Source organism: Numida meleagris, chromosome 2 (assembly GCF_002078875.1).
Source record: "Numida meleagris isolate 19003 breed g44 Domestic line chromosome 2, NumMel1.0, whole genome shotgun sequence".
In the NCBI taxonomy this organism is placed as follows: Eukaryota; Metazoa; Chordata; class Aves; order Galliformes; family Numididae; genus Numida; species Numida meleagris.
In genome coordinates this window covers 105,357,071-105,383,663 of record NC_034410.1, presented here as the reverse complement: position 1 = coordinate 105,383,663, position 26,593 = coordinate 105,357,071, and the positions used below count along the sequence as shown (strand labels likewise).

Here is a 26,593-nt window from a genome sequence, read left to right as displayed (position 1 = left end):
GGAAAAAGAACAAGAACACAAATCTCAAAGTTAAGGAGAATACAAGAGAACAAATTTAAAAATGCCTGAAGAATGGAAACTACTATGTATATAACGCTCCCTCCTAAGAGAGGATACCACATGACCTATCATGAAGAATGCACTTCCGTTCTCCAGTATGACTGAAAACTCCCATTTACTTTTTCAATTAAGTGAGAAATTCTGATTTTCATGACTTTGATTTTGGACATTATCCAAGTGTGTCCCCTGTTTATTTTGGTGACAAAGTCAATGATGGAAAGGTTTGGCAGCACTAACTGATGTTGCTCAACACCAGGAACTGTTAATGTCAAACTCCTGATACAGCATGGGAATAAATGTAAATGTGGTCCTACATTGATTTTGTGCTTTCATTCATAAACTCTTTAATTTAAGTGAAAAATGGAATTGCGACAAGGTCTATCAGAGGCAGTACTTCTCATTTCTATCACTACTTCAATTTTGCATAAAAACACTAGAACACTACCAGTGTTATTGTTTCCCTTTGCTTCTACTTCCTTAAAACTTTGACAATTAAGTTAAGTCTAGAAGCAAGCCCTGTTCTGCTTGGTGAAGCAACTGGAACTAAAACCTGCTGAAATAATAAACCAGCTTACATAGCCGTAATCTCTTCTGCGCGAACAGAACAAATACTGGATGGTGGTTCAGTTTACTGCAACTCCAAATTACTTCACATTTTTGGAAAAAAAAACAAACACATAGGGAACAAAGTATTTCTTCTTCCTGTAGTCTATAATTAAATAAATAGGCATATGAGGTAGAAAGCCACTGCTTAATACATTTAAAACGACATGGTGATTAGAGAAAGGCAACTTCATTTATTAACAATAAATTAGTTTCCTTCCTAAAATATATTTTCTACATTAAAAACAGTTTCCTTCAGATATATAGTGGTTTAAAATAGTAATAATCTATTTTAAATCTTGTTTTCCATGTTTTACTTCAATTTCCACTTCCATTTAAAAACAGCTTGATACAAATAATGGGTAAAAGCCTAACCAACTATAGTAAATAAGAGATATCACTGACTGTTTTCCAAAAATACAAGAATATAAACACTGCAAATTTAAATACATGATGCTAATTTATATAATTGTTTAATAGCTTATACAGTCTATTCTCTTGATTAGCAAAAAATACTACCCCAATTACTGTACAAGCTTTATTTAGAGGCAAATCAAGATATTTATCATTTGAAAGACACTATGAATTAATCTTTCATTAGGAAATTAAATACAAATATGAGACAATTAATAAATTCATTCTTACATAAATTGTGCTACATAATGATTTAAATCAAACTATAATAAAATCTCCATATATTGCAAAGGCTGTAACTGCAGAAAATTGTGTTTACTTGTTCACTTAAATGGATAAGATCCAACTGCTTTTCTCTGTGTGAGTTAAAAGTGAAAACAAGGGAAAAATATAAGAGAAAAATATACCGGTGTTTGAAGTGAACACTGATGGTCCTAATGAAAAAAAAAACAACGACTTAAGACTGGAGCAGGTATTTCTTCAAAGAACAAAGTAAAACAAAAACAAATTCAAGAGTCCTTGATATGTATGCAGTGGTCTTTGCACATATGTAGGTTGCTCCGAAAGTAACGCATCCTATTTATTCCCATGGAAACTACAACAGATACAAAAACCACAGTAACACCATTTGATACAGCAAATTCTCAGCTACGAAACACTATTTCTTAACATAGTCACCACCATTAGCTACTCATTTTTGCCAGTGATGAACAACAGCCTGCACGTAGCGCTCACAAAAATCTGCACCTACTGCCTCACTGTGCTCACATCTACTGTTTGATCTCCATAAACATTCAGCAAATGCTGATGAATGTCAATGGGTGCCCTTATTTTCCGCATGGAGGAAATACACATTTCCATGTCAGATGCCACTGTGTCAGACTGACCCTCTCTTGCCTTCTGTATGGCAACAACATGTAATTGAATATTGGTGAGAAGGTTCAAACCCAACTGCAATAGCACCAACATCTGCCTCTGATGTTGTGGACCAATATAATAAAACAGAAGGCATTACTTTTGGAGCAGCCCTCATAAATACATCTTTGCAAAGATGGAGATACTCTGTCCATAAGCTCTGAAGTTTCATTAATATTATCAGATCTACGTTCTCTTGAAAAGCTGTATTGGTAAAGAATGCTAAAAATAAACTTGATGCTGAGGAAGAAGAAAAGAATCCTGAAAGAATGCAACAGATGGAGGAAAAATGTTTGGATAGCAAATAAAAAGGCTTCACCATAATTGCTACTGTAGAAAAAGAGAATGAGCAGTTTTAAGCCTACAGGAGGCATTTCCATTTAGTAGAGAATAACTAGACCCATTCTTTAAATCATCTTCTTTAAGGACCAGGACTGAATGAAGGAATAAAGCAAAAAGCAACTATTAAGCCATAAAATGTTAGGTTATGAGCTGGAAGAGCAGCTGGGTTTCTGAAGATAAGACCTTCTTAGTGAGTGTTCAGAGTGTTAACATGAATGATAAAATTAGCATTACTTAACAAAAAGAACATGTTAAAATGTTTTCGACAATTTTGAGTTAAAATAACGTCCTCTCTTCCATTTTTTCCAAGACCAGTTTTGGTAATTACTGTGAAAAGTTGTGATTTATAAAAATCCGCAATGCTACCTTTCAATTTCGAATTATTTGGTCTCACTGTCGCTGAAATTTATTAGGAATAATTACAAACAGATTTATCTAACTGAAAGGACAGAAAAGTTCCTGGGGTGCTTTAAGGGGCTTATTTTCCCCAAACAAATAGCACAATTAATTCTGATTTCATACTGACGATACTTATTTAAAATCAAACCAGTAAAATCAACATCATTTCACTACCTTCTTTTTTATAGAAACCACAGCAGATGAGAAGGATTGTTTACTAATGGCCACATTACAAAATACAAATTAATACTGCTACCATATGCTGAAGACTATAGCCCTACCTCAAGCATAAAATGTATGCATACACTCTGGATATATGAAACTTAACAGTCCTTTAGGAAAACCTATACACAAAAACTGCCTCTAAAATATCCATAAAATTCATTATTTTCCTTGGGTGACACAGATCTATACTTGTATTGACATACATGGTCACGCTTTGCCAACATAGATGTATCAAGTAATTCACCTCCATCACTCTTTGATCTCTAGAGCCCAACTTACAAAATCTGAACAATTCAGAACTTGACTGTTGCCAACAGCTTTTGAAAAAGAAAACCCATTTGGGAGTTAGTTAATTGCACAGCTTCACCAATGCAAGCAAAACCAGAAGCATATATCAAGGCCACGACTGTGACTATAATATTCTTTCTGAAAAGCAGTATTTCCATCATGAAACGATAAATAACATTCAATTATGTATTTTGGAAGAGGACATCAAATACTCTGTTAGGATAGTAGTTTGCACTGAATCACATCATAATCTGAAGAGAGTTTTGTGCCCAGACATTTCATAAATCTTTGAAAACTACAAAATCTTATTCCAAAGGAAGTCAACATTCTCCACTAAAAATGTAGTCTATCATCACTAAATCACCAATTTCTAAGGCCTCATTAACTCTACCATACAGCAAAGAGAGCAGATGAGAAGACCTCCCTCAAGCTCTACAGGATTTTCTCATTTTTATGACTCCCACACTGTGGCAATGAAACAAACAGAAGTTAAACTCAGTCCTGGGTACAAAACTTCTACTTTATAATTAATTCTGAAAAGATGAAGAAGTGTCTCTTTCCATCTCTTTCTTTCTAGTGTCATCCTGAGCTCAGTATGTTCAGGTTGCTATCCTCTGCCACTCTCCTGATTTGAGAAGACCCTACCTCGCAGCCAGATGTTGCCACGCGCAACAGACATACTTAGCAGAATCAGCAGTACCACTTACAAGAGAGAACAAGCTGAGGATGACAAGTTTCCCTGGACTGTGACAGAAATTCCATTGTAGAAAAAAACTGAATACAAAATGTGGATTCAGCTTTCAAATATTGGTGAATGTTTATTCCCCACAACAGGAGTAATCCTAGCAACTTCCTAGTCCAAAAAGCATAAGGTGTCCAAGAGCATAGCAGTTACAAAGATAAAATTTCAGGACTCTGCAATAATCTGATCCTCCATCATCCGTCTACTACTACCTCTAAGAAAACCATCTAAGAATTAATTCTGCCATTCTATTTTTGCAATTGAAGAACTTCCAGTTTTAGGAAAACCAAAGTACCTTCCTCACAGAGGAAATGCCATTGCTCAGCTCTGGGTGAACACCAGGTGCACAGTTTGGGCTGGGCCTGGTGAAGGAAGGCCGTGCAGGGAGGGCCATTTCCGCCACAGTGAGGTCATAGTGCATCCCAATGCTGTGGGTGAAGACAGCTTTTAAACAGCCGCTCTCCATGTCTGATGGATTATGTCTGGCTTCAGGAACCCCCAGGGAGCAATGCTTTTTTGAGAAAAGAACACCTTCTTGATGGGCAAATAATATTATAGTCATCATTTTCCCAGGCAATGGAGATTGGGATTTTAATTCTTTTACTGACTGTGTCTTTACGTGCTGCCTCTGTGTTTGAGTGAAACAGAATTTCCAAAAAGATATGGAAGAGTATTGTAGACATTCTGTAGAATTCCCATTCCACACAAAATCAACTGTAACATAAAGTATTTCTTTAACACATGCTTTGGAAGACAGTGGGGAAAGAGAAGAGATTTCTCCACAGCATCTGCAAAGCCCCGAAGTGTAGCCTTTTTTGTTATCAGTTCAGCAGTGCTGAAGCGGGCTCAGAGCTTTTGCCAAGTCGCGTATTTATAACTGTGAGAAACTTCTACAGTATTGTGCTAATAAAGTTCTTCAGTAGCTTGCATTTATACTCTGCCTACTGGGGAATAGTGTGATTCTTCTCTGTTTGAATGTCAGCTGGTACTTCTTAGTCAGAAAGCTGACGACTGTCATCTAAATGCTCACAAAAGGACCAAAGCAGTTGCCGAAGTTCATCTTTTAGGGTCTCATACTCAGTTTCCAACTAAATAACTTTAAAGAGGTATTGTTTAGACCCTCACTATCAACATCTTTTGACATCTGATCACTCTGTCAGAACTGGGACTTTTGGATCCTATCACACTGGAAACAAGTAAATTAAAAAATGCAATCAGACAACCAAGAATATGATGTGCAAACAATGTCCACTATTATACGTATCACATGTATTAAGGCTGAAAGGAGTTGCTGTATCTATTGACCTTTTCTAAAACACAAGTCAGAGATTTCCATAAAGAGTTTTTTGTACTGGATGTTTTTGATTTATTTTTTATGCCACAGAATACTTTCCTGGAAGGAAAAAAAAACCTCAGTTTTAGTGTGCACAGTTAAACTAAAGCACATTTCAACAGATTTTTTTTTTTCCAGATTAAATATTTTCTACAGAAATAACTTTTCTTAGATATTTAAAAACTGCTCAAGTCACCTCCTGATTTTTGATAAACTAACTGAACTGGTGCTCTTCAATTTCCCAGAGCAATGGAGGTATTTGTTCACTCAGGAGCTCTTACACTTCTTTTCTAAATTCTTTCCTATCTTTCTTAATTCCTTCTTACAGATAAACTGGATGCAATACACTAATAATGATTTAACTAGTGCGGTACTCAGAAGAAACACTGTACCTACTATAACCCTTAATCAATATGATCGGAATTATAGTCCAAGAGCTGCATTAGACTAATTAGCAAAAGCAACTCATTTGTGTTCAAATTCATTTCCTACTGTGATCTTTAAATAATTTTCAGATTTACTGACTTATTGGCTATACATATCCACTGCACAAATATGACCTTTCTGATTTACCTTAAATTCCAATAAAACTCATTTAGTCCAACTATAACTATTCACAAGGCAATCAAGAGGGGTCTCAACATTGTTTATTATCAATAAATTTAATCAGGAAGGATTTTATACTTTTCAAAAAGAATTAATAAATGTCTTGAATAAAAAGGGGTCAAATTACATTCTCAAAAGAACACCATTTCTGATGGGCATTCCTACTCCTCTGCAGATCTTGTAATTTTCAATCCACTTAGAACTGGCTGCACTTCTTTGTCATGGTGCTGTTTTTGAGCCAAGTGTACACTGAAAATGTACAGCATCACAGAATTGCAGGGGTTGGAATGGACCTCAACAGATCATCGAGTCCAACCCCTCTGCTAAAGCAGGTACTCTACAAGACGTCACACAGGTGGGCATCCAGACGGCTCCTCAGTATCACCAGAGAAGGAGACTCCACAACCTCTCTGGGCAATCTGTTCCAGGGCTCCGTCACCCTTACGCTAAAAAGTTCTTCATGTTTGTACGGAACTTCCTATGTTCAAGTTTTAGGTCATTACTCCTTGTCCTATCGCTACGCACCACCTCATCCATTTGCCTCCCACCTCCCTTCAGATATTTATAAACATGAATCAGATCCCCCCTTCAGTCTTCTTTTCCCCAGGCTGAACAGTCCCAGATTACTCAGCCTTTCCTCATATGGGGGATGCTCCAGGCCCTTCATCATCTTTGTGGCCCTGCTGAACTCCTTCTAGGAGTCTTTTTTGAACTGGGGAACCCAAAACTGGACACAGTAGTCTAAATGTGGCCTCACCAGGGCTGTGTAGAGGGGGAGGATCACCTCCCTCAACCTGCTGGCCACACTCTTCTTAATGCACCACAGGATCCCATTGGCCTTCTTGGCCACAAGGGCACACTGCTGGCTCATGGCCAACCTGTTGTCCATAAGAACACCCAGGTCCTTCTCTGCAGAGGTTCCCTCCAGGTCAGCCCCTTACCTGTACTGATGCATGTAGTTATTCCTCCTCACATGCAAGACTCTACTCTTGCTCTTGTTGAACCTCATCAGGTTCCTCCCTGCCCAGCTCTATGGTCTGTCCAGGTCTTGTTGAATGGTAGCACAGGCTTCCAGTGTGCACACCTATCAGAACTCTAAATATGTATCAATCGATGCCTTTACCAACAAATTTTCAGTCTCAAGAAAATTTATTACCAAATACGTTTAACAAAACTAAGCTCTGTATCAGCTGGCTGATGCAAGATATGCTGTTTTCAATTCCTTATTGATCTCATCCAGCCTTGGCCTTTCTAAATACAACGTAGACTTACTAGTTTTTGAAGATTTGCTAAAGAGAAAATATGAGGAGAAGTTCTCACCTTTAAAAACAATCCAGGTGTATATGACTGCTGTATCCTAAATAGTTTAAAATGTTTAATTTTAGCAGCTGCTTTTTTACATCACCATAAGTGCTAGAATGATTTTTATTACTGCAAACTGTGAAAATAGTATGCAGTCTCCACACAGTCAAAACCCAACAATTTTCTACTTCTGGTATTCTGGCACCATTATTTACGCTCTGTCATTGCTAAACAATTGCCATGTTTTTGCCACTATTTTTGTGTGTTTATAAGAACATCTACTTCTGCTTTCCTATCTATCTGTATTTACACTGCTTTTCATTGCTGGATTCTTCCTGTGACGTAATGAAGTGTCCATCAACTAATTGTCTGAGTATTAGATGGGAATTACTGAAGAACCACAAATATTTATGTACACTTTATACATGCAGTGTAGACTGCATAAGCATAGGAACACTGCACGTGCACAGTCTAACTTATAACCATAAAAAAAATAGTAGAGCTATTTAATAATTCATGACTGTTGTTTTTCAGTCAAGCTTCATAACTTCACCAGCAAATTCAAAGCAATCTGGCTTAGGTAATTCTGTTATTCCTATCACAGAGCATTTTATGATTTTTCGTAATGAGCAATACTTAACAGTATCAGTCCTGCACAGCTATAACACAGAAGCCAAGCAAGTCACCCAAGATCAAACAGGAAGTCTGTAGTAGGAAAAAAAAGTGCCAGGAACTGAGCCTTTTCATGTTGTAGTTGTAAACAGGACACCTCCTCAGCATACATGAAGTCAGCCAAAACAGAAGGCTGCACACAAGCAGTGGGACAGTTTCTAAGTGGGTGGGCAGAAGAGAGCAGATAAAGGGAAAGTTTATTTCAAAGTCCCTGCAAAGTGTTATTTTTTGTGTAAAGTGCTCACTTTAGAAGCATTATCTGAGTGTACTTCTAATAAGAATATTCATTCCTATCACTTGCAAGTCATTTTAGATGACTGAAAAGCCATACTTCCTTTATAAGCAGTTGTTACCTTTTGAAAAAAAAATTGATTTCTAAGGCATTTTCAAGTGCCTACAATATTTCTGTTTGTCAGTATTTCAAAGAAAAAAAAATGCACAGGCAAGACTCAAAACTTCCACATGTTTTTATGCAAAGATGGTATCCAGGAGAATTCGAAAGAAAAAAATATATAAAACTTTGTCTTGTAGCCAAGAATAGTACTGAGGGACCCTACTTGCCCATACTGAAGTCAGCGAGGTACACCAGCATCTGTTCACTGCAAGTTTGAAGCCTAACAGGGCAAATTACTCAATAGCTATGGGGCCTAGAACAAAAAAATTTAAACCAAAAACTTATCTACTCAATACACACCTACTAACAGCACTACGCATTGCCTTTGACAAAACAAAGACAAATTACGGCACTTGGCGTTCCTGATTTCTTTATAAGGCCACAAAAGATAAGAGGACACTCAGAAATAGTCCACTGCATGCAAAACATTACTTAAACTCTTGAGAAACCACACCAGGAAAATCTTAGGTAGACAATACTTTTTCTTTTCTCAAAACATGTCCTCTAATATTGAAATTAAAACACCTACCACCATTTTCTTCTCCATTATTATTGTTTGTCTCAGCCATTTCAGTGCCATCTAACTCAGATTCACATCCTAAATCCAATGTTCCATCAGTAGGGCACGTTGATTCTTCTTTCTGCAGTTAAAATGAAAAAGAAAACTAAAATTAACAAGAAAAAATCAGATATGACCCTGCTGCATCTCCAAAAATAGATTACTGCAGTATACTCATGCTTACATCTCAAAAAAATGAAATGAAATACGCTTGTGAGTTACTCCAGAGAAAAACATAAAAACAGACTTTCGTGAAACAACTTACAAAGCAATACCAAAAAAGCTACTTTGTGAAGAAAAACATACTCTATATTTAAAAACTGCCAAATAAAATGCAAGTTCTTCCACTTTTTTTTTTTTTTAATTCTTTTAACAGAAACAGCCTTGTTTGGTTGTTAAAAATCCTAGTCTTTGAGTTGAGTGTCCAGAACGCTGCAGCAAAACAAATCCTTTAATGTTTCTTTTTAGCTTTTGCCTGTTTCCTGAATTCAAATAGCTAAAGCAACCTGGAGCTCACGAGCATGGGAGTGATTGTGAATACTTGGGTATGTGCCAAGAATATCTCCAGATTTAAAGCAAAACAACAGCATTTATTTTAGTAAATTAGGAAATGGAAACCTATTAATTCAATCTCAGATACAGAATTTTTAGTTATCAGGAGCAAACAAATCTATACGGTTTTATGTTTTTAAACTGTTCCATGCAATTTGTCTGCCATAAATTACAGAAGAGCCTTCCTTTCACCTCCTCCCCCCCAGCTTCAAATTTTAATTAACTACATTCAGGCGGCCAAACAGATAATCTCACTCTAGTTTCTCTCCTCTGTTTCACATTCCTCCACTTTGATTTTGAAGCCACTTTAAGTTCAATCATGTATAATAAAAAAAATGTCTTCCACGGAAATCACCAGATACACACCAAAAAAGACAAATAAAGCAGAAAAGAAACAGCACAAAGGCAAAACTCCATCACTATAACTATATTCCCTGTCAAAACGAATGATGTAAACAGAAAATTTAACGCTGATTTTTATTAGACTCACGAACAATTTTTCACTATTCAAAAATCAAACATTAATACAATTATTTAACAAGAAAGTCTGTGATCCTCTTGATCTCACTGCTCATAAAACAATGGCTGTTCTGTGAACAACTCGGAAAAATCAGCATTTTAGTTAAGCTGCATGTTTTTTATACAATATGCCAAAGTCAAGAACATGTATACGCTTTCTAGGATAAAACATTCAATGTTTACTTTCATTATAAATCCTTTTAAAAGACATCTGAAAGCAGTTAGTAGGACTATCAGGTCATTTCCTCTCCAAAGAATCTAATCTGTTTACCTTTCTATCTATTGAAACATTCATAAAGAGGATTAATAGCACTATGCACTTCCTATTCACAGCATTTAAACTTACTTTGAGAGCGTAGAGTCCTGACTTCCCAGGGATTTTGAAGAATGTTCCATCACCTACGCGAGTGTTAGTATGAAGCATTGCATTCAGGCAAGCTAATGGAGAAGTTCCACTGAAAAATAAAATTGTGCAAAAATAAAGCAGTCCAAGATTGAGTCCCTCTTGTAAAACTATTCCCTCAGTCTATTTTTTTTTTTAAATCATGCTTGCCTGGCTTTTTTTTTCTCCTTTTTCTTTCTTTCTTTCTTTTTTTTTTTTTTTTTAATTCTCTCAATGCTGAAAACATCTACATTACAATAACAGGCCAGTTTCAAACTTAATCATATGCATCTGTCCCCTAGGCTCGAGGCAAAAAGTCTGTGAATTATAATTATGCTTTTCTTCATGCAGCAACCAGCTCCACATTTAAAGAGAACCATAGTCCAAATATTTATGTGAAATTACTACGTAAATAACACCACGAAGCCTCATTTTTAAAATGTTACAGACAACGCGGCTGCTGCACATGAATGATCAAAACAGCACCAAGTTCAAGGGCAGCTGCATCCTAGAGGATGAAAGGCAACAAAAGAACAATACAGAGCCAAGGAAGAACGCATTAAAATTAAAAGTGATATATAGTTAAGCCTTCTCCTGGCTTAATGTGGTCAGCATGAATTACTATACATAAATATAAGCACATTTATACGATTCTGTGAAGCACTATCTTACTTAACTAGAATTGTTTTAAAGATTAAGAGATTGACCTACTCAAGGTAGTAATTAAACACGATATCATTGCGGAATGCACGTTAAGGGACTATTTAAATAGAAACACAATGTGTTAAGAAAAAAAGAGTACTTGTACACAAATCTATTTATTAAATATGCATGGATACAGCAGAAAAAGAATGCAAATGTTTCTACCATGGATACACCTATACAATTGTGAAAAGTTGGTATCAGAAACGTTTTATTTCATTTTAATTTTAAAATGAAATGTTAGTACAAGATGTTCAGATGCACTGTCATATCTCTGTCCTCGTTTACTGACTGCTGTACACATACTCAGGGACTGACTCTGAAACTGTGCTTCTTCCCTGGGGTCGTCAGCCTGCACGAGCGCTTATCTTGAGCCACGTAAATATATTCCACTTGGTTAAGTGGAACAATGCCTGCGCATTAAATTTAGCGTGCTGCTGAGTATTTCAGGATTAATTGTATACTCAACTATAAGGCAAGATCAGGGCTTCAGAAGTCCATCAGAAATAACTGTTCTTTCTAATGCGATATTGCAACAAAACATCCTTTTTGAAAGTCACAAGACCGGTCTTCTTTTAAATATAAAACTGGACTGAAATTGTCATCTTTCACAGTATGCCGATGCTTTGTGTTAATTCATACGGCTCCATCACAACAAGATTCATCCTTCCTGTACATGTATGTTTAATGGCAAGACAGATTATGTGGTAGAATCATAGAATGATAGAATCCTTAGAGTTGGAAGGGACCTTTAAAGGTCATCTAGTCCAACTCCCCTGCAATAAACAGGGACATGCACAGCTACACCAGGTTGCCCAGGGCCTGATCCAGCCTCATGTTGAAAGTCTCTTGGGATGGGGCATCAACCACATCTATGGGCAACCTGTTCCAGTGCCTCACTACCCTCACTGTAACAGGCTTTTTCCTTATATCCAACCTAAATCTACCTTCTTTAAGCTTGAAGCCTTTTACCCTTATAATTGCATCCTGTCCAATATAATTTATTTACTACTATTACTACATCCATTACTACATATTATTACTATTACTACATCCAAAATCAGAAGTACAGGTAAAAATGGTGCTTGTTGATAAATGCATCAGCTATTTAACATAAATGTATTTTGTTCAGTATTCTAAATATGACCATTCAACATGAAAATCCTAAAAAAAATTTGTTGTTTTTCTTTTTTGAGGGGGCAAATCTAATTTCACATCTGGTTTTGATGTAGTACTGTAACATACTACAAAAGCAAGTATTGCAGAAATACAGTGATACTACTAACAGTAGCATAGAAGATACTAAGAGATTTCATTTCAATTGAATTTAACAATTACTTTAAAAAGTTTTGGAATGTGTAGTTTACTTCTCTTTACACATTTTTCATATTGTATTAACATTTGACAAGCAAAGACACGGATGTTTAATGGAGCAGTTCTAGCTGCATAATTTCTTCCATATGGTAGCATATACAACATGAGGCAGTTTAGACCCTCATAGTCTTGGATCTTTTTAGTGAAATGTTGTCACAGATTAAGATTTTCTCTGCAAGATAGAAGGAACTTGCTGACTCTGCAGTGGAAGACAAACAATATATCAATAAGAAACGAAACTGTGCATGCATGTATGCAGTGATTTGCTTCACTCTCCTAGCCCTATGTAGAAATTCTGGATCCCTCATTTATTTTTAGATATCATTAAGCAATTAAAGTGATACATGATGAATGAACCCAGAATAGAGGATTTGGCAATATCTCGTGACCACTACTGTGTTCACAGCAGATATCTTAATCTTCAAAGTCTAGCCAACTGGCAAGTGGACAATAGAAACTACTCTCAGACTTACAAAGAAATCTGCATCAGCTACTGAGCCAAGAGGTACTTTAACTACTGTTATGCCTGCTTCATAAAGATATCTGCAACTCTGATATAATTTGGCCTGTAACCAAGGGGCCGTATCCACTCTTCTTAAAAAGTGAACTTGCATTTGTCTATAATAGGCACAACACAAAGCACACATCCTTAAGTTGCAAACAAAATAATAATCCAGATGCTAGCTAGCAGCTAAAACTGGAATCTCATGGTGTTCCTTATCATTGCTATTCTGATCCATGTTAAACAGACATTTGCCTATTCCGTCAGCACAGGCATCCTTAAAATTCTCAGTCATTACCCACAAGGGGTGACGGACATGCTTACAGTACATGTTATCGCAACACAAAGAACAGTGGTTAGAAAACCCAGCATTCAAAGATCCCATGACACAGACTGATGTCTGAATCATAGGGTAGCATGTAATACTTACTGCATACTTTCTAAATTCTCCTCCAGCCTAAGGCTATACTCTTCTCAGAGCTGCTGACATATATTAATAGAGCAGCCAAGGGTGGCCAAATAAAAAACTATGAGTATCTCTGAATGTGAAATGCTGCACAACTTCACCAAAGTTTTCTAAACACTCCAAATGGCTTCAATTTTGATTCAGTAAAATCAAATTGAGTATAAAAACTCTCTACTTTGCAACTTGATATCTGTGAATTTTTATAGCCATAACATATTTTAATCCAAAAATGCAGAAAGTTTTGTTGCCATAGCCTACACATGAAGAATATATTTAGCATCTACAGCCTTCAGATGCTCAAATTCTATATTATTTATCATCTCTTAGGTGAGATTTCTTTCAACCGTTGTGGTTTAAAAGTCATATATATATATATATATATATACAGTGGTGCCTCTTAAACTATATATTTAAAATTACCATTTTCTGCTGGTATGTTTATTTTATACAAACATACATACAAACATAAAAACAGTATACCTGCATCCGCAGTTTCAGAAACTTTTTTTTTTTTTTTTTAAGTTACTTACTTTCTGCAAAGGTGATATGGAGTCGCAACAACCAGCAACATAGAAAAGAAAAGAAAATACTGATTAGTCTTCCAATATAGAAGTTCTTAATACAATTTGATCATTTAGAAGACATTAGGGAATTCAAGGTTTCAGATATGCTCTTCCTCGGAAGCACTGTGAGTTGGAAGCAGTCAAGCATCCTTCCAAATAATGTCATAAAATTCCTGTACATTTTAAAAGCAAGATTCTCAGCCCAACTCCCCAGTCAAAAATATCCAACATTTTGTGATTCTGGGCTCCCTCTACTGGTCATGCAGCTGGTGCTACCTAAAGCCAAACTCCATCCTCAACAGCCTCCACACAGAAAGCTCTGCTTTCTGTCGCTCATGTACAGCGACAACAAATTTCTGTTACTTTTCTCCATTGATGCCCTCCCCAGAGAAAAACAATATGTAAAAACAGCAGTAAAACCACAATGTATTTGTATATTTAAAACTTCTCGAACACATAGTTTTGTCAGAAACCCTGAAAACTTCTATTGTGATACTTTTAATTCTAATAGCCTTTGCTAGTCTGCTTGCCAAGAGAAAAATGATCTTGGAAAATCAGATGTTTTAAATATGGAAAACAAGATGCCTAAAGCCAGCCTGTCCCACCTATACAGCGCAGCAGGCAGGGGAAGCACCCTGAGCACAGGCACACAGGGCATCCGGCCCCAAAGCAGGCAGCACTTCAAGCCCTTCAGCTCCCTCCCAGAGCTTCCCAGGGTTCTTGCTAGGATCTTAAATGGGTCTACAAGTGACAGAACAGGAGCACCTTGTTGTCATAAACATGATTGTTAATTTTTGTTTGCAATCATCTGCTCATCTTATACAGATTCATAAATAGTCACAAAGCCGAAAACAAAGTAAAAGCAGAAGGGTCCATAACTGATTTCTAGACCTGACAGGAAGTCACACAGCTAAAATGAGCTTATCATGCTTGTAAATTATATCAAGGGATTGCAAGTACCCTGGAAGAAAGACCTAAAGTTACAGATACCTCAGTGAACTGAAGACAGAGGTTAAAATCAGCAACATGAGAGTCTATAAGTGCTATACAGAATACAAAATCAAATACTGAAAATACATATACTCATGGCAAATCAAAGGGAGAGACACAAGCATGCTGAAATTAATCAGAAGGTAATGATGGAACCACAACTGTAACAGAATGGGTCAACTGGATTGCCATCTGAGATTCATAAAAAGTAAATATTTGGTTATGTTAAGTGCTAGCAGAGATACTTGTCAAATGCTGGGCCTACGTAACGAGAAGTATAGACAAAAAGTAGAAAGCCTAAAGAACAACAACCATTGTAACAAATAAGAAAATACGACTTGTGGGGAAAAATCACAGAAAACACATTTGTGTGACTCAGTAGAGTAAAAGTAAGCAGAACTGTAATTTTTTGGAAGATTTAGAATGCTTTTGGAAGTCAAGAGAAAGAAATATTCTTCATGGCTACTGGAGGAAGAAAAAGAAAGTTCACAGGTTGTCTAGAAGCGCGAAAGTAACTGTTATTGTTTTAATCAACACTAGAACAAGACAAGGAAGTTTGTAAAATAACTTTCATCAAAGGATTAAATAAACACCTGTCCTAGCTGATTCACATACTGGAACCTGTCCCAGTCTTAACGCTGGTATTGAATGACCTCTTGAGAATGAGTCCAGCACAGCCTCCTAGGATTCTTTATCTCTTTATTAAATAGAAATGTTAAGCCTGAGATTAACTGCATATACTTTTTCAGGCAGACAGCTGCTGCCCTGTATACAGCCATGCCTGATGAACAGTGCTGCTGCAGCCCTGGCACTGGGGCTGAGGTGAGCTTGTCCAACCCAGCTCAGGTGGAAGAAGTACCAGAGGTCTGGTGAAAGGGAGACTGAAAAAACCTTGAGACATTGCACTGTATTTAAGTGGCTGTCTTTCTTTCAGCTGGGATGGAAGCATTTATTTCAGGTGTCTGGTATGATGCTTTGTTTTGGTTCCAGGAGAAAAACAATTTTGATGATACACTGATGTTTATAGTTGCTGCCAGCAGCGTGTCCAGGTGGCCAGCGGCATCCTGGCTTGTATCAGAAACAGTTGCCAGCAAGAGCAAGGAAGTGATCATCCCTCTGTACTCAGCACCGGTGAGGCCACATCTTGAGTATTGTGTTCAATTTTGGACCCCACACTACAAGACATTGAGGCTCTGGAGTGTGTTCAGAGTAGGGCAATGAAGCCAGTGAGGGGACTGGAGCACAGGCCTTCGGAGGAGCATCTGAGGGAACTGGGATTATTTAGCCTGGAGAAGAGGAGGCTCAGGGGAGACTGTATCGCTCTCTACAACTACCCGAAGGGACATTGTGGTGAGGTGGGAGTCGGGATCTTGGAGGACTTCTCCAACCTTGGCGATTCTGATTCCATGATTCTATTCTATGCTAAGCAGTGTTATATAAAACCAAGGCCATTTACAGCAAAGGACCCAATGAGGAGGGAACAGAATTAGGACAGCTGACTTAGACTGGCCAAAGGGCTATTCCATACCATATGACATCAAGAGGAAGGAGTTTTGAACAGAGAGTGAGTTGATCTCACTCTTCCACTGCTCAAGGGGCTAGCTGGAATCAGTCAGGAGGTGGTGAGCAATTACTTGTGCATAACTTGTTATATACATCCATATATATATTTGTCATAATTATCTTTTTCTCTCTTAGTAAATAGCTTTATCTCAACCCATGAGTTCCACTTTTTGATTCTCTCCTCCATCTCACTGAGAAGGGGAGTAGTGAGAGAATGATGGTGCAGTGCTGAGCCACCCGGCCAGGTTAAACCACAGCAGTGCGACAGCCACAGGATCAGCAGAAAGCTTCCCATCAGCAAGCTTTTCAGCAGCAAAAGCTTCAAGTCAGTCTAAGCAGATCAAATCACGTGATGCTGAAGTCCTGCCCTCATTCCATATCTTTCCTGGATATTTTGTGGATCTCTACACAAGATGACTAAGTAAATTAATTTTCTTATCCAATGTTAAATACAAATTGTGTGTTCCAGGTAAAAATTTGTTTGAACTCAACAGACAGCAAAATCATGAACTAAACATGTTAATCCAAACTAAACCAATTTAAATTATCAAACAGAAAACTTGATTTGAACAATTAATTTAAAGCTTGCTTTAGTATTTTTTTCATTTGTTTTCCTACTGGGAGGTTAATTCTTTCATTGCTTGAAATGATTAAAATACCTCAATCAGCAAATAGATAGACCTTTAATGTAGTATTACTTCATGCTAATCAGAAGACTATATATATATATTCAGCAATTATCTAACTTAACTTACAATAATTAATCTAATAATGGTACTTTACGATGTTAAAATAGCAATGACATCTTACTAAAAGCTGAAAAGTATGTAAGCTATTTTTGGAAAGACACTGGAATTTGATTAGAACATTTGCTTTTAAATACTGAATTAAAACACGCTAAATATACTGGATATAAAAAAAGAAGAATGGAGACTTTTCAAAATATTATGCAGCCAGTCAAATTTATTAAACAATAAAAACATTATGTTTTACTATGTAAGTAGTAAGTAGCCAGGGAAACATCTATTAGTTTTCTGTGAAGACTAGTGAAACTATCGAGCTGGTAGATCTCAGCCTTTCACACAAAGTTTTACTCATAAATTGGAACAAGAAAAAAACATTTTTCTTTTTGAAGTTCCAATTAGCTTCTGAACTTTAAAAGTACTAATTTGCACTACAGAAAATACTCGGTACCTTCAGTAGGTGTGACTGTCAAATCTAGTTACATTCTAAAGTCTTAACCACTTAAATAATAAATACAGGCATAATAAATAAAATCTTAACCTTTAAACAGTTGTTTGGTAAGGTTTTATAGGAACTGAAGTGCATACAAGTAGAATACCACTTATGCAGTTTGAATAAACTACATTCAAGTTTTTCTCTTAATATAAGTTCTCTCAATTTATGAACTTAATGGGATTCAGCAGGAATCTCATTCAGCAAGATGTTGCACTTGGGTGTTGGGGCAATCCTAGGTATGTCTATAGACTAGGAGAACTCACTGAGAGCAGTGAGATCTCACTGTGGAGAACTTGGCGGTCCTGGTAGATGAAAAGCTGGACATGAGCCAGCAGTGTGCTCTTGTAGCCCAGAAGACCAACAGTGTCCTAGGCTGCATCAAAAAAGGGGTGGCCAGCAGATTGAGGGAGGTGACTGTCCCCCTCTACTCTGCCCTTGGGAAGCCCCATCTGCAGTACTGCAGTCCCTAACACAAGAACAACACAGAGTTTTTGGAGCAGGTCCAGAGGAGGGCAACAGGATGATCAGAGAGCTGGAGCAGTTCTCTTCTCCAAGCTGAATAAGCCCAGCTCGCTTAGCTTTTCTTCGTAAGAGAAGGCTCCAGGGAGATCTCACTGCAGCCTTCCAGTACCTAAGGGGACATATATAAAAGGGAAAGTGACTTTTTACATGTGCAGATAGTGATAGGGCAAGGGGGAATGGCTTTAAATTAAGAGGGCAGATTTAGATTAGATATTAGAAGGAAATTCTGTACTCAGAGTGTGATGACTCTGGCACAGACTACCCAGAGAAACCATGGGTGCCCCATCTCTAGAGGTGTTCAAGGCCAGGTTGCACAGATGAGGCCCTGGGCAGCCTGATCTGGTAGGTAGTAGCCCTGCCCACAAGCAAGGAGGTTGGAACAAGATGATCTTCACAGTCCGTTCCAACCCAAACCATTCTATGATTCAAACGGATATTTATAAGTATTTTAAAAGCTTACGTTCTTTAAAAAAATAAATCTGTATTAAGTTTCTTTTTAAAAATCAACTTCATGCTAATTTTGGGCACAATTAATCTTATCTGTTGTCATCTGGGCGGTACCCTACAAAAATTTTTAGATATCTGCTTCTATTCATGCTTCACATTTAGCATCTGACTTTCAGCCTCAGAATAACATGAACATGGCTGCTATTTCTGAGCTGAGTAAGTAGCCAGAGAGCTTACTGCTACCAGGGAACAAAGCAGACTAGGACAGCTGATCTGGCCACAAAGTCTTGCAAAATGTAAGCAAATTCCAGAAGATGATAGGGAATGATCCCGTGCATACTGCTGGAATTGCTTCGTATCCAGCCTCTACATAGATTTCTTTGTTTTCTACACGAGATATGTTTTTAGTGTGATGGAGAAACGAATAAAGACTAGTACAGACATGCCAAAAAAAAAAAAAAAAAAGCCACACACTCATCACAGACACCTCATGCCTGCCTCTAGCTAGCAGAGCATACCTACCAGCTTTCACTGAAGTTAACTCAAGTGGTGACTCCTAAAACAGGAAACTTAAGGATGAACTTGAGTTTTGCCCACTGTAGCTTGCAAGGGAGTTACAAGCAGCTGGAATCACAGTTAAGTGAAGTATTGTTTTCTTGGTGATGTAACAAAATCTCTTCACTGTGCTTCAAATGTGAAATAATTTAACTAGAGAGAATCTCAGTGTGGATACCATCTTCAAGCCAAGTATCGTGCAAGGGTATTCTCCGCATTCCTTAGCAGGACAATAGAAAAAGCTGCTCAAAATCTCAATAACAAGTTCACCCACTGACCACAGTAAGATACATAGGTTCCTTAGTAAAGCAAAGCTATCATATGTGACCAGCCAACTCTCTTCTCTCTGTCTCTCAGTAGCTAAGAGTTTGGTTCACGCTTGCAAATGCCAGCCTAGACTTCATTTATTTATCATCTTTTTGCTGTATTGTAGCACTGTAGTATATCTGATTTTTTTTTTCCAGTAAAGACTACTGAAAACACATCAGATCTGCCCTCTACTCTGTACAGCAGCCTTTGACAAGCATTTCAGTCAAGCTCAGCATTTCCACCCTTACCTTTAGAGAACTCTCTGGTCTGAGGCCACGACATCCACTCTACAATTCTATGACATATTGTAACACTATAATGGGATGGAAAGTACAGCAATAATAGCACAGTGGCAAAATCCCAAGCTGCAGCAAATGAGAACAAGCCCAAATGCAGCAGCCATGGATGCAGAAACAAAGGAAGAAAAACTGCTTACCTTTAAAAGGCCTCCCGTAGGCAGGAATCTCCAGTGAGATACCCTCACCTCCACTGCCAACCCTTAAATGATATCTGGGAAGGGGTGCATCCTACTCCCCACCTTCTGGTCACTCAGGTACATTGCATGCACCTGAGCTCCCCTGGGTTGGCCCTGCCTTCTGTAGCATTTCCACTACAGATATGAAGTTCTGGTACTCTGCAACACTGATAATCTTTCTAATATCTAGAGGAAAATGTACTGTAGCTCCTTGATCAGTCTGGAAAAACTTCTCATAGTGTCAAACCTGATGACAACAGCCACATTAATCTTCCAGGAAAAAAAAAAAAGGCCTTCCATGGTAAAACCAAATTTTTGTTAGTAATTTAAAACATATGAAGAGAAGAAAAAATGAAAGTCACACAAAACCACCTTAACAATGTCACATTAGAAACTGCAGACAGAACAATACAAACATGCTTCCTTGAAATTTAGATATCACTAGTTCTTGTTTTTGCTGATAACCCTTGTACATTGTCAGTCATTTCTCTGAGTCTGTCTCTCCAAATATCTTTAATGTTCTAAAAACTGTGCTTGTAACACCATGTTACCTCTTTAAATGATTTTTACTTACGGTAACAAGCATTACTCAACCACAAAGAAAATGAGACATGTTTTACAGATAATGTTTACGCTTTCTCTGTTTTGTAACATCTGGGAAAACCTCAGGTTTCTCCAAGAAGAAAAATCTCAGAAAAAGGATACACAGTAAAAGCATTCCTGTACTTTAAATCCCTCCCATTTTGTTAGATGTAGAACAAACAACACGAGAATAAAGCAACGCTAGCCAAAGTGAGGGGGAGCATTTAAATGTGTTTTTCAAAGACAGGCAAAGATTAGAAGAGTACCTTTTGAAATCCTTCTAAAAGAAAAAATGTTTCAAAAAGAAAGTTACACCAAAAGAACAAGAAATCCACATGTATCAGAGGTGGTCACAACAGCTACAGTGTCCTCTGGACAGAGAACACCCTCCTCATTCAACCCAACTTGAAAGAAACTTTGATTTCTTCGTGTAACATATTCATAAACTGGTCAAATAATACAGTCCTCTCGTGACAGCTACTTCCTTCGCAAGAATATGTTTCTTTCTCTACTCTCTTAATAAAATATTACTTTTTAATAGTTTTAACTGATCTCATTAAAAAACAGTAGTCCACTTTTCATTTTCTACCCTAATACTAAAGATCAGCATGAAGGACAAAATTATAAAGAAAAGAAAAAACGAATTCCTCTCCCATGAAAGGAACTCTGGAGAAGAGGTTAAAACACGGCTTTCTTAAAGAAACCAGGGTTTTGATATACATGATGTCTTATTTTAGTATCAGATTTCACAAGTCCTTGTGGGTTTTAAATACATATGTTTAGAAAAATGAAGTAATGACTGTTCTACAATCAGAAATGGACTAAGCCCAAGAAAAACATTGCTACAAAATGTGCAATGCATAAGAAAAAAAAAAAGGAAAAAAAAAAGAAAAAACACCCTTCCAAATATTCTTGGCTTCAAGCTGGGTGAAGCTTACTCTTAAAATATGGTTAATGTGGAAAGTAAAGTGACTATGCTGAACAAGACATAGTCAGTAATCACCAAATGCCTTTTGGTCTCTAAAATTTAATCATACTACACAAGGGACCTCTATGAATTTATCCCAAGTTCTCTTATTTAATTTGGCTTTTTAACTGGCCAGCCTCCACAACGTCAACTTTCTCTGTACCATTTTTTGGAATATTTTGTGTGCGTTATCAACATATTACTGGTTAGTCAAATGCAAAATACACACATAGCTATTTTTAAGAACAGTCAGCTGCACCAAGGTTCACACACTCATATCATCATAGCTAATTTACAATGGGAGGAACTTCCAGAAGTCATCCAGTCCAACCTTCTGCTCAAAACACCGCCACTCAGTTTTGTGCAATCTCCAAAAATGAAACCCTCTTTGGACAACCTCCTCTGGTGCTTAACTGCTCTTACTGGGAAAATATTTTTCTTAGTACCAAATCAGAATTTTCCATGTTTCAGCTTGCATCAGTTGCCTCTCATGCTATCACTGTACAACCTCCAAGAAAAGCCTGACTCTTTTCTCTACACCCTCCCATTAGTTAGCTGTGGACTGCCATGAGATCTCCCCAAGTCTTCCCTTCTCTTGTGTGAACAAGCCCTGCTCTCAGCTTCTCCTCATACATCGCATCTCAGGCTTCCAACCACCCTGGTGGACCTTTACTGGACTTGCTCCAGTATGTCAATGTCTTTCCTGTACTGGGGGACCCACAACTGGACACAGCACTCCAGATGTGGTCTCATAAGTGCCAAGGAGAGGGGAAGGATCAGTTTGTCTGACCTGCTAGCCATACATACTCCTGCTACCACAGCCCAAAGTCGGTTTGGCCTTCTTTGCTGCAAGGCCACACTACTGACTAACATTCAGACTGTTAATTACCAGACTCCCAGGAAATTTTCTGCAAAGTTGCTTTCTAGCCAGAAAGCTCCCAACATGCACCGAATTGTGTCAAACAGAACTGGATACACTCTGTATAACACTTGCCAAGCACTGAGTAGAGTGGGATCACATCTCTGTCTTTTCTTGTATTGCCCCACAGATGCAGTACAGGATCTGATTTACCTTTTTTTGCTGCAGAAGCTTACTTATGTCCAGTTTGTTGTCCACCACCATGGTTTCTTTCAGCAAGGCTGATCTCCAGCACAAGGAGCCTGTACTGGGCTCTTTGATTATATTGTCCCAGGGCTGGAGAACTTGAACTGAGAGAAGGCTGAAGGAGTTGGTTCTTTTCAGCCAGGAGAGAAGGAGAGGAGAGGACCTCATCACTTGAAGAGTGGCTACAAAGTGTATGAAGGCTCTGTGTTCACAAGGAGCCACCAGAGAGGACAATGGGGAGTAGGTGCAAGTTGAACCAGAATGAAGGCTTCCTCTTGGTATCAGGAAGAAATTTTTTTATATGAACAATCAGTCACTGGAACAGCCTACATGGGGATACGGTAGAGTACTCATCACTGGCAGTTTTCAAGATGTGACTGAATAGCAAGCTAGATTATCTCACCTAGTCTCCCTTTCCCACAGAAGGTTGGACCTGATGTTCTTTTGAGATCCCTTCTAATCTGCACTGTTCTATGACTCTGTGCTGCTGCATAGGTTACTGTTTTCCACATGAAGGAATTTGCTCTTGCCTTTGTTGAGTTTCGTAAGGTTCCTGTTAGCACACTTCTCTACTGTCTCGGTCCCTCTGAACAGCAGCCCACCCTGCTGGTGCATCAACCCAGCTAATCCAAACATGCTGAAAATACTCTTTGTTCCACCATCTAGATCTTTCATAGAACCCTTCAGCAGCAGCAGTTTCAGCATCAACACCTGAGTAACACCACGCCGTAACTGGTCACCAAGTGGATTTTGCACCTTTGATAAAAACAATTCAGGCCATTCAGTCCAGGCAAATTTCCATCCACATATTGTTGTCTTTCATCCACCTGAGTCTGTCCCAAAACTTCAGTGAGTTCAATACGGCAGGCTATGTCAAAAGCCTTGCTAAGTCAATGTGAACAACATCCACTGATCTCTTCTTACACACTGAACCAGCCATCTGATCACAGAACGCTAGTGAGGAATGACTTACACTTGCTCATTCTTAGCAGTTTTCTGCCACGCATGTTCAACTTCCTGAAGACTGTAATGAGCCATTCTTGTTCACTAAGAAGGATAGAACAGCTTCCCTGGGCCTTTTTGTACACCAAGCTGGCAGATGAGTGCTTCTGTCTCTGATAGGATTGGGTTTCCAACAGCTGTAACACTCCTTCTCATCCTCATATACACATTTGGAGAGGCTTCAGCTGGCTCTGATGTCTCCCCTGACAATCCTGCTCACCTCCTTCCAGGATACTACGCCTGTCCTTCTCTGCAAGCTGAGAATCTTCTTTCTATTGCCAGCAGTCATAAATTTCCAGTTTCCCAATCTCAGCAGTTTCTATTCACAGGTTACTTGAATATAATCTCTAGCTGCCATTCCTCCACATTATGGGGCTCAGGTTCTTGCTTTTGTGAAGACTCTGTTGATCTCTTGTTTGATCTGTATCATGCTGCACAGACTCCTTTCCTCCTCTTGGAGCTTTTTTCCTTGGCAACTCACTACCTTGAACAGAGTGCACATCCCATGGGCCAGGCCACAGCACTCTGCAACACCAGTCCTGGGGACAGGATCTGTGCACTCCTTGAAGCAGCAAAAGATCCAGAGTTCTCTTTGGGTCAAGGCCTCTGATGTGCCAGGAACAGCTGTTGCTGACCATGCCCTGTGCCACATCAGTACCGTCACATTCCCATATCATTCTGAGCTGATTTTCTGTGCCCCATTGTACTCCTCTTGTACTAATTGCTGTAACAACTATCAGTCTGTTTCAGCTGCCTCTGTTTCCTGGGCTCTGGGAACTGCACTCTTGCCTACTAATTCTACAGCTGTTCCTCAAACACTCATCAAATGGTTGTTTGACACTGCTTGATCAAGTTAGCTGAAGTCAAAATGCATAGGTAGTTCATTATCAGGAAGTAGCGAATGTGTAAGAGCCGACAAACACCTCAAGAAGTTGGCTGTAAATTACAGCAGCGAGCCACCAGAAGTCCCAGAAGCAGCATCTCCCAGATGTTTACCGAAGCTTCCTGAAGAGGAAGCCTGGAAGCTGCCACAACTGCTAGGTCTCATACTACTTGCCACTGCTGCAGACTTGAAAGAGTGACAAACTGTACCGCAAAAGAACAGCAGGACTTCTGAGCTACTGCACCATCCACAGAGCAAGCCCATACAGCATCTGAAAGAGGCTTCATTAACTCTGTTGCACAGTGAAAAAGGGAAAGGAGGCAGAAAAAATGTTGCCAGAAAACCACTGTGGGCCATGTTTAGTTCAGAAGGCTGAGCAAGACACCTATTCCACATGGTACAACCAGAAAGCAATCCTGATGCAGCCACAACTTCCAGCCATTCTCCTCCACTGACCGATGAGGAGAATCTCCAGCCTTCCCTAGCACCCACAGCAGAGGCTCATGCTACCACAGCTGTGCCAGTGACACACATCATCCTGAAGTTATGCCAGCAACAGTTGTACCTCTATGGAGTAGTTACCATTGTCAATTGAAATCCCACTTTCCCCCATTTTCCACTGGAGTTACTCGGTGGGTTTGAAAGAGCTCCATGCTTTCCCCATCTTTTCCACTCAAGCCTAAAGTTGTGTCCCTACTCTTACATGACTTCACTGCAGTTTTCCAGTTGCAACCATTAAAACCAATCACAACTACATTTATAAAATTAGGTGTACAGAGATTTCCTCCTCCCACCTTCCCCCCACTACAAATAAATAAAAAAGAATATGCTGTTAAGTGCTATTAGAGTTGAATCTTAAAAAGATAAATGTATTTCAGGCAAAGGGGTTGAAGTGCAGCAATAAATAACCATTTAAATGAAATAATCCACCAGTGCTGCTGAGCAAAGTTCACTAACTACTGCACTGTTTAAAAATATTGTTTACATTTTATTAGAGTTATGGATTTTTTTTAGTTCAGAAATCTTTTAATATCGAATAAGTTATGTAATGTTGAGCCACTGGACTGTAATATGAGATTACTTTATTAAAAAATATATTTCTCCCTGAAAGGAAAGCTTTAAAACAAATTGCTACGCAGGACTTAAAAGTAATTTATTTTTCTTTCTTTACTTTCACTAGCAAGAATCTTATTAAGCCTGAGTTATCCTAATTAAATTGTTTTATTAACTTTGGCCAGTCTTAAAAATCAACATGTGCCAACATGCTGGCCTGTTGGAGCTTGGTATGTTATGGCATTTCAGCCACACCATCCATCTGCCTGAGGAATCAATTTCCTGAATCAGTAAGAACATTTTTAGTTATTACAGTTTCTATGGATTTTTTTTTTTTTTTTACCTGAAAAGAATACACGTATGCTGACACTACCAAAGCTGAACTATATTTTAACATCAGGATTTTACTGTTTTTATTTGGTAGGAAGTGATTTCCAGAGTCTTGCATACCACATACCACTACTGCATATAAACTCTCCCAGTCAGTTAAAAATTTTGACTTTGCTGGTAACAGTATTTAGGCACAGATTCCTTGAACACAATTGAGTTCTTTCTGTATCTCTCCCCTTTATTATTTCAGTCTTCTCAATCTTCTCTTCCCTTTTCCTCTGTTCTCTTCTTTCCCTCTCCTCTCCCGTCTTTTCTTTCTTGTTCTCTCCTTTTGTTCCTTCTTCCTCCTTTCTTTGTCTTTTAATTTTGTCCACTCTCTTTTCCCTCTGTATGCTCTCTTCTTTCTCCTTTCCTCTTTCAGTTCACTTCTCTATCCTTTTCTTTTTTTCTCCCTCTTTCATCTTTTCTTTCCTTTTTTTTTTTCTCCTTTCTCTTCTTCTCCTTTGTCTTCTCTCTCTTTCCACTAGTGATGGATTAGCCTTGTCCAGCAGCCAAGCACCCACCCAGCCACTTACTCACTCTCCTTTCTCAACAGGAAACAGGGAGAAAAGAGGTTGAAAAACTCACAAGTCAAGATAAAGACAGGGAGATCACTTA

General features: G+C 38.3%; 1 protein-coding gene across 4 annotated transcripts in view; it reads right to left on the bottom strand.

The window, feature by feature from the left end:
* The window catches only part of ASXL3 (additional sex combs like 3, transcriptional regulator), a 135,291-nt gene that overhangs the window by 61,879 nt on the left and 46,819 nt on the right, over window positions 1-26,593 (bottom strand). For 3 of the 4 annotated variants that reach the window (XM_021386452.1, XM_021386451.1, XM_021386453.1), the window contains 3 exons: window positions 21,716-21,718; window positions 10,272-10,380; window positions 8,825-8,936 (listed from right to left, as the gene is read on the bottom strand). In XM_021386452.1, the coding sequence (XP_021242127.1) occupies window positions 8,825-8,936; window positions 10,272-10,380; window positions 21,716-21,718 (224 nt within the window). Of the gene's footprint in view, window positions 1-4,283; window positions 4,548-8,824; window positions 8,937-10,271; window positions 10,381-21,715; window positions 21,719-26,593 lie in introns of those variants that run through there. The other variant, XM_021386456.1, reaches the window with a different exon arrangement.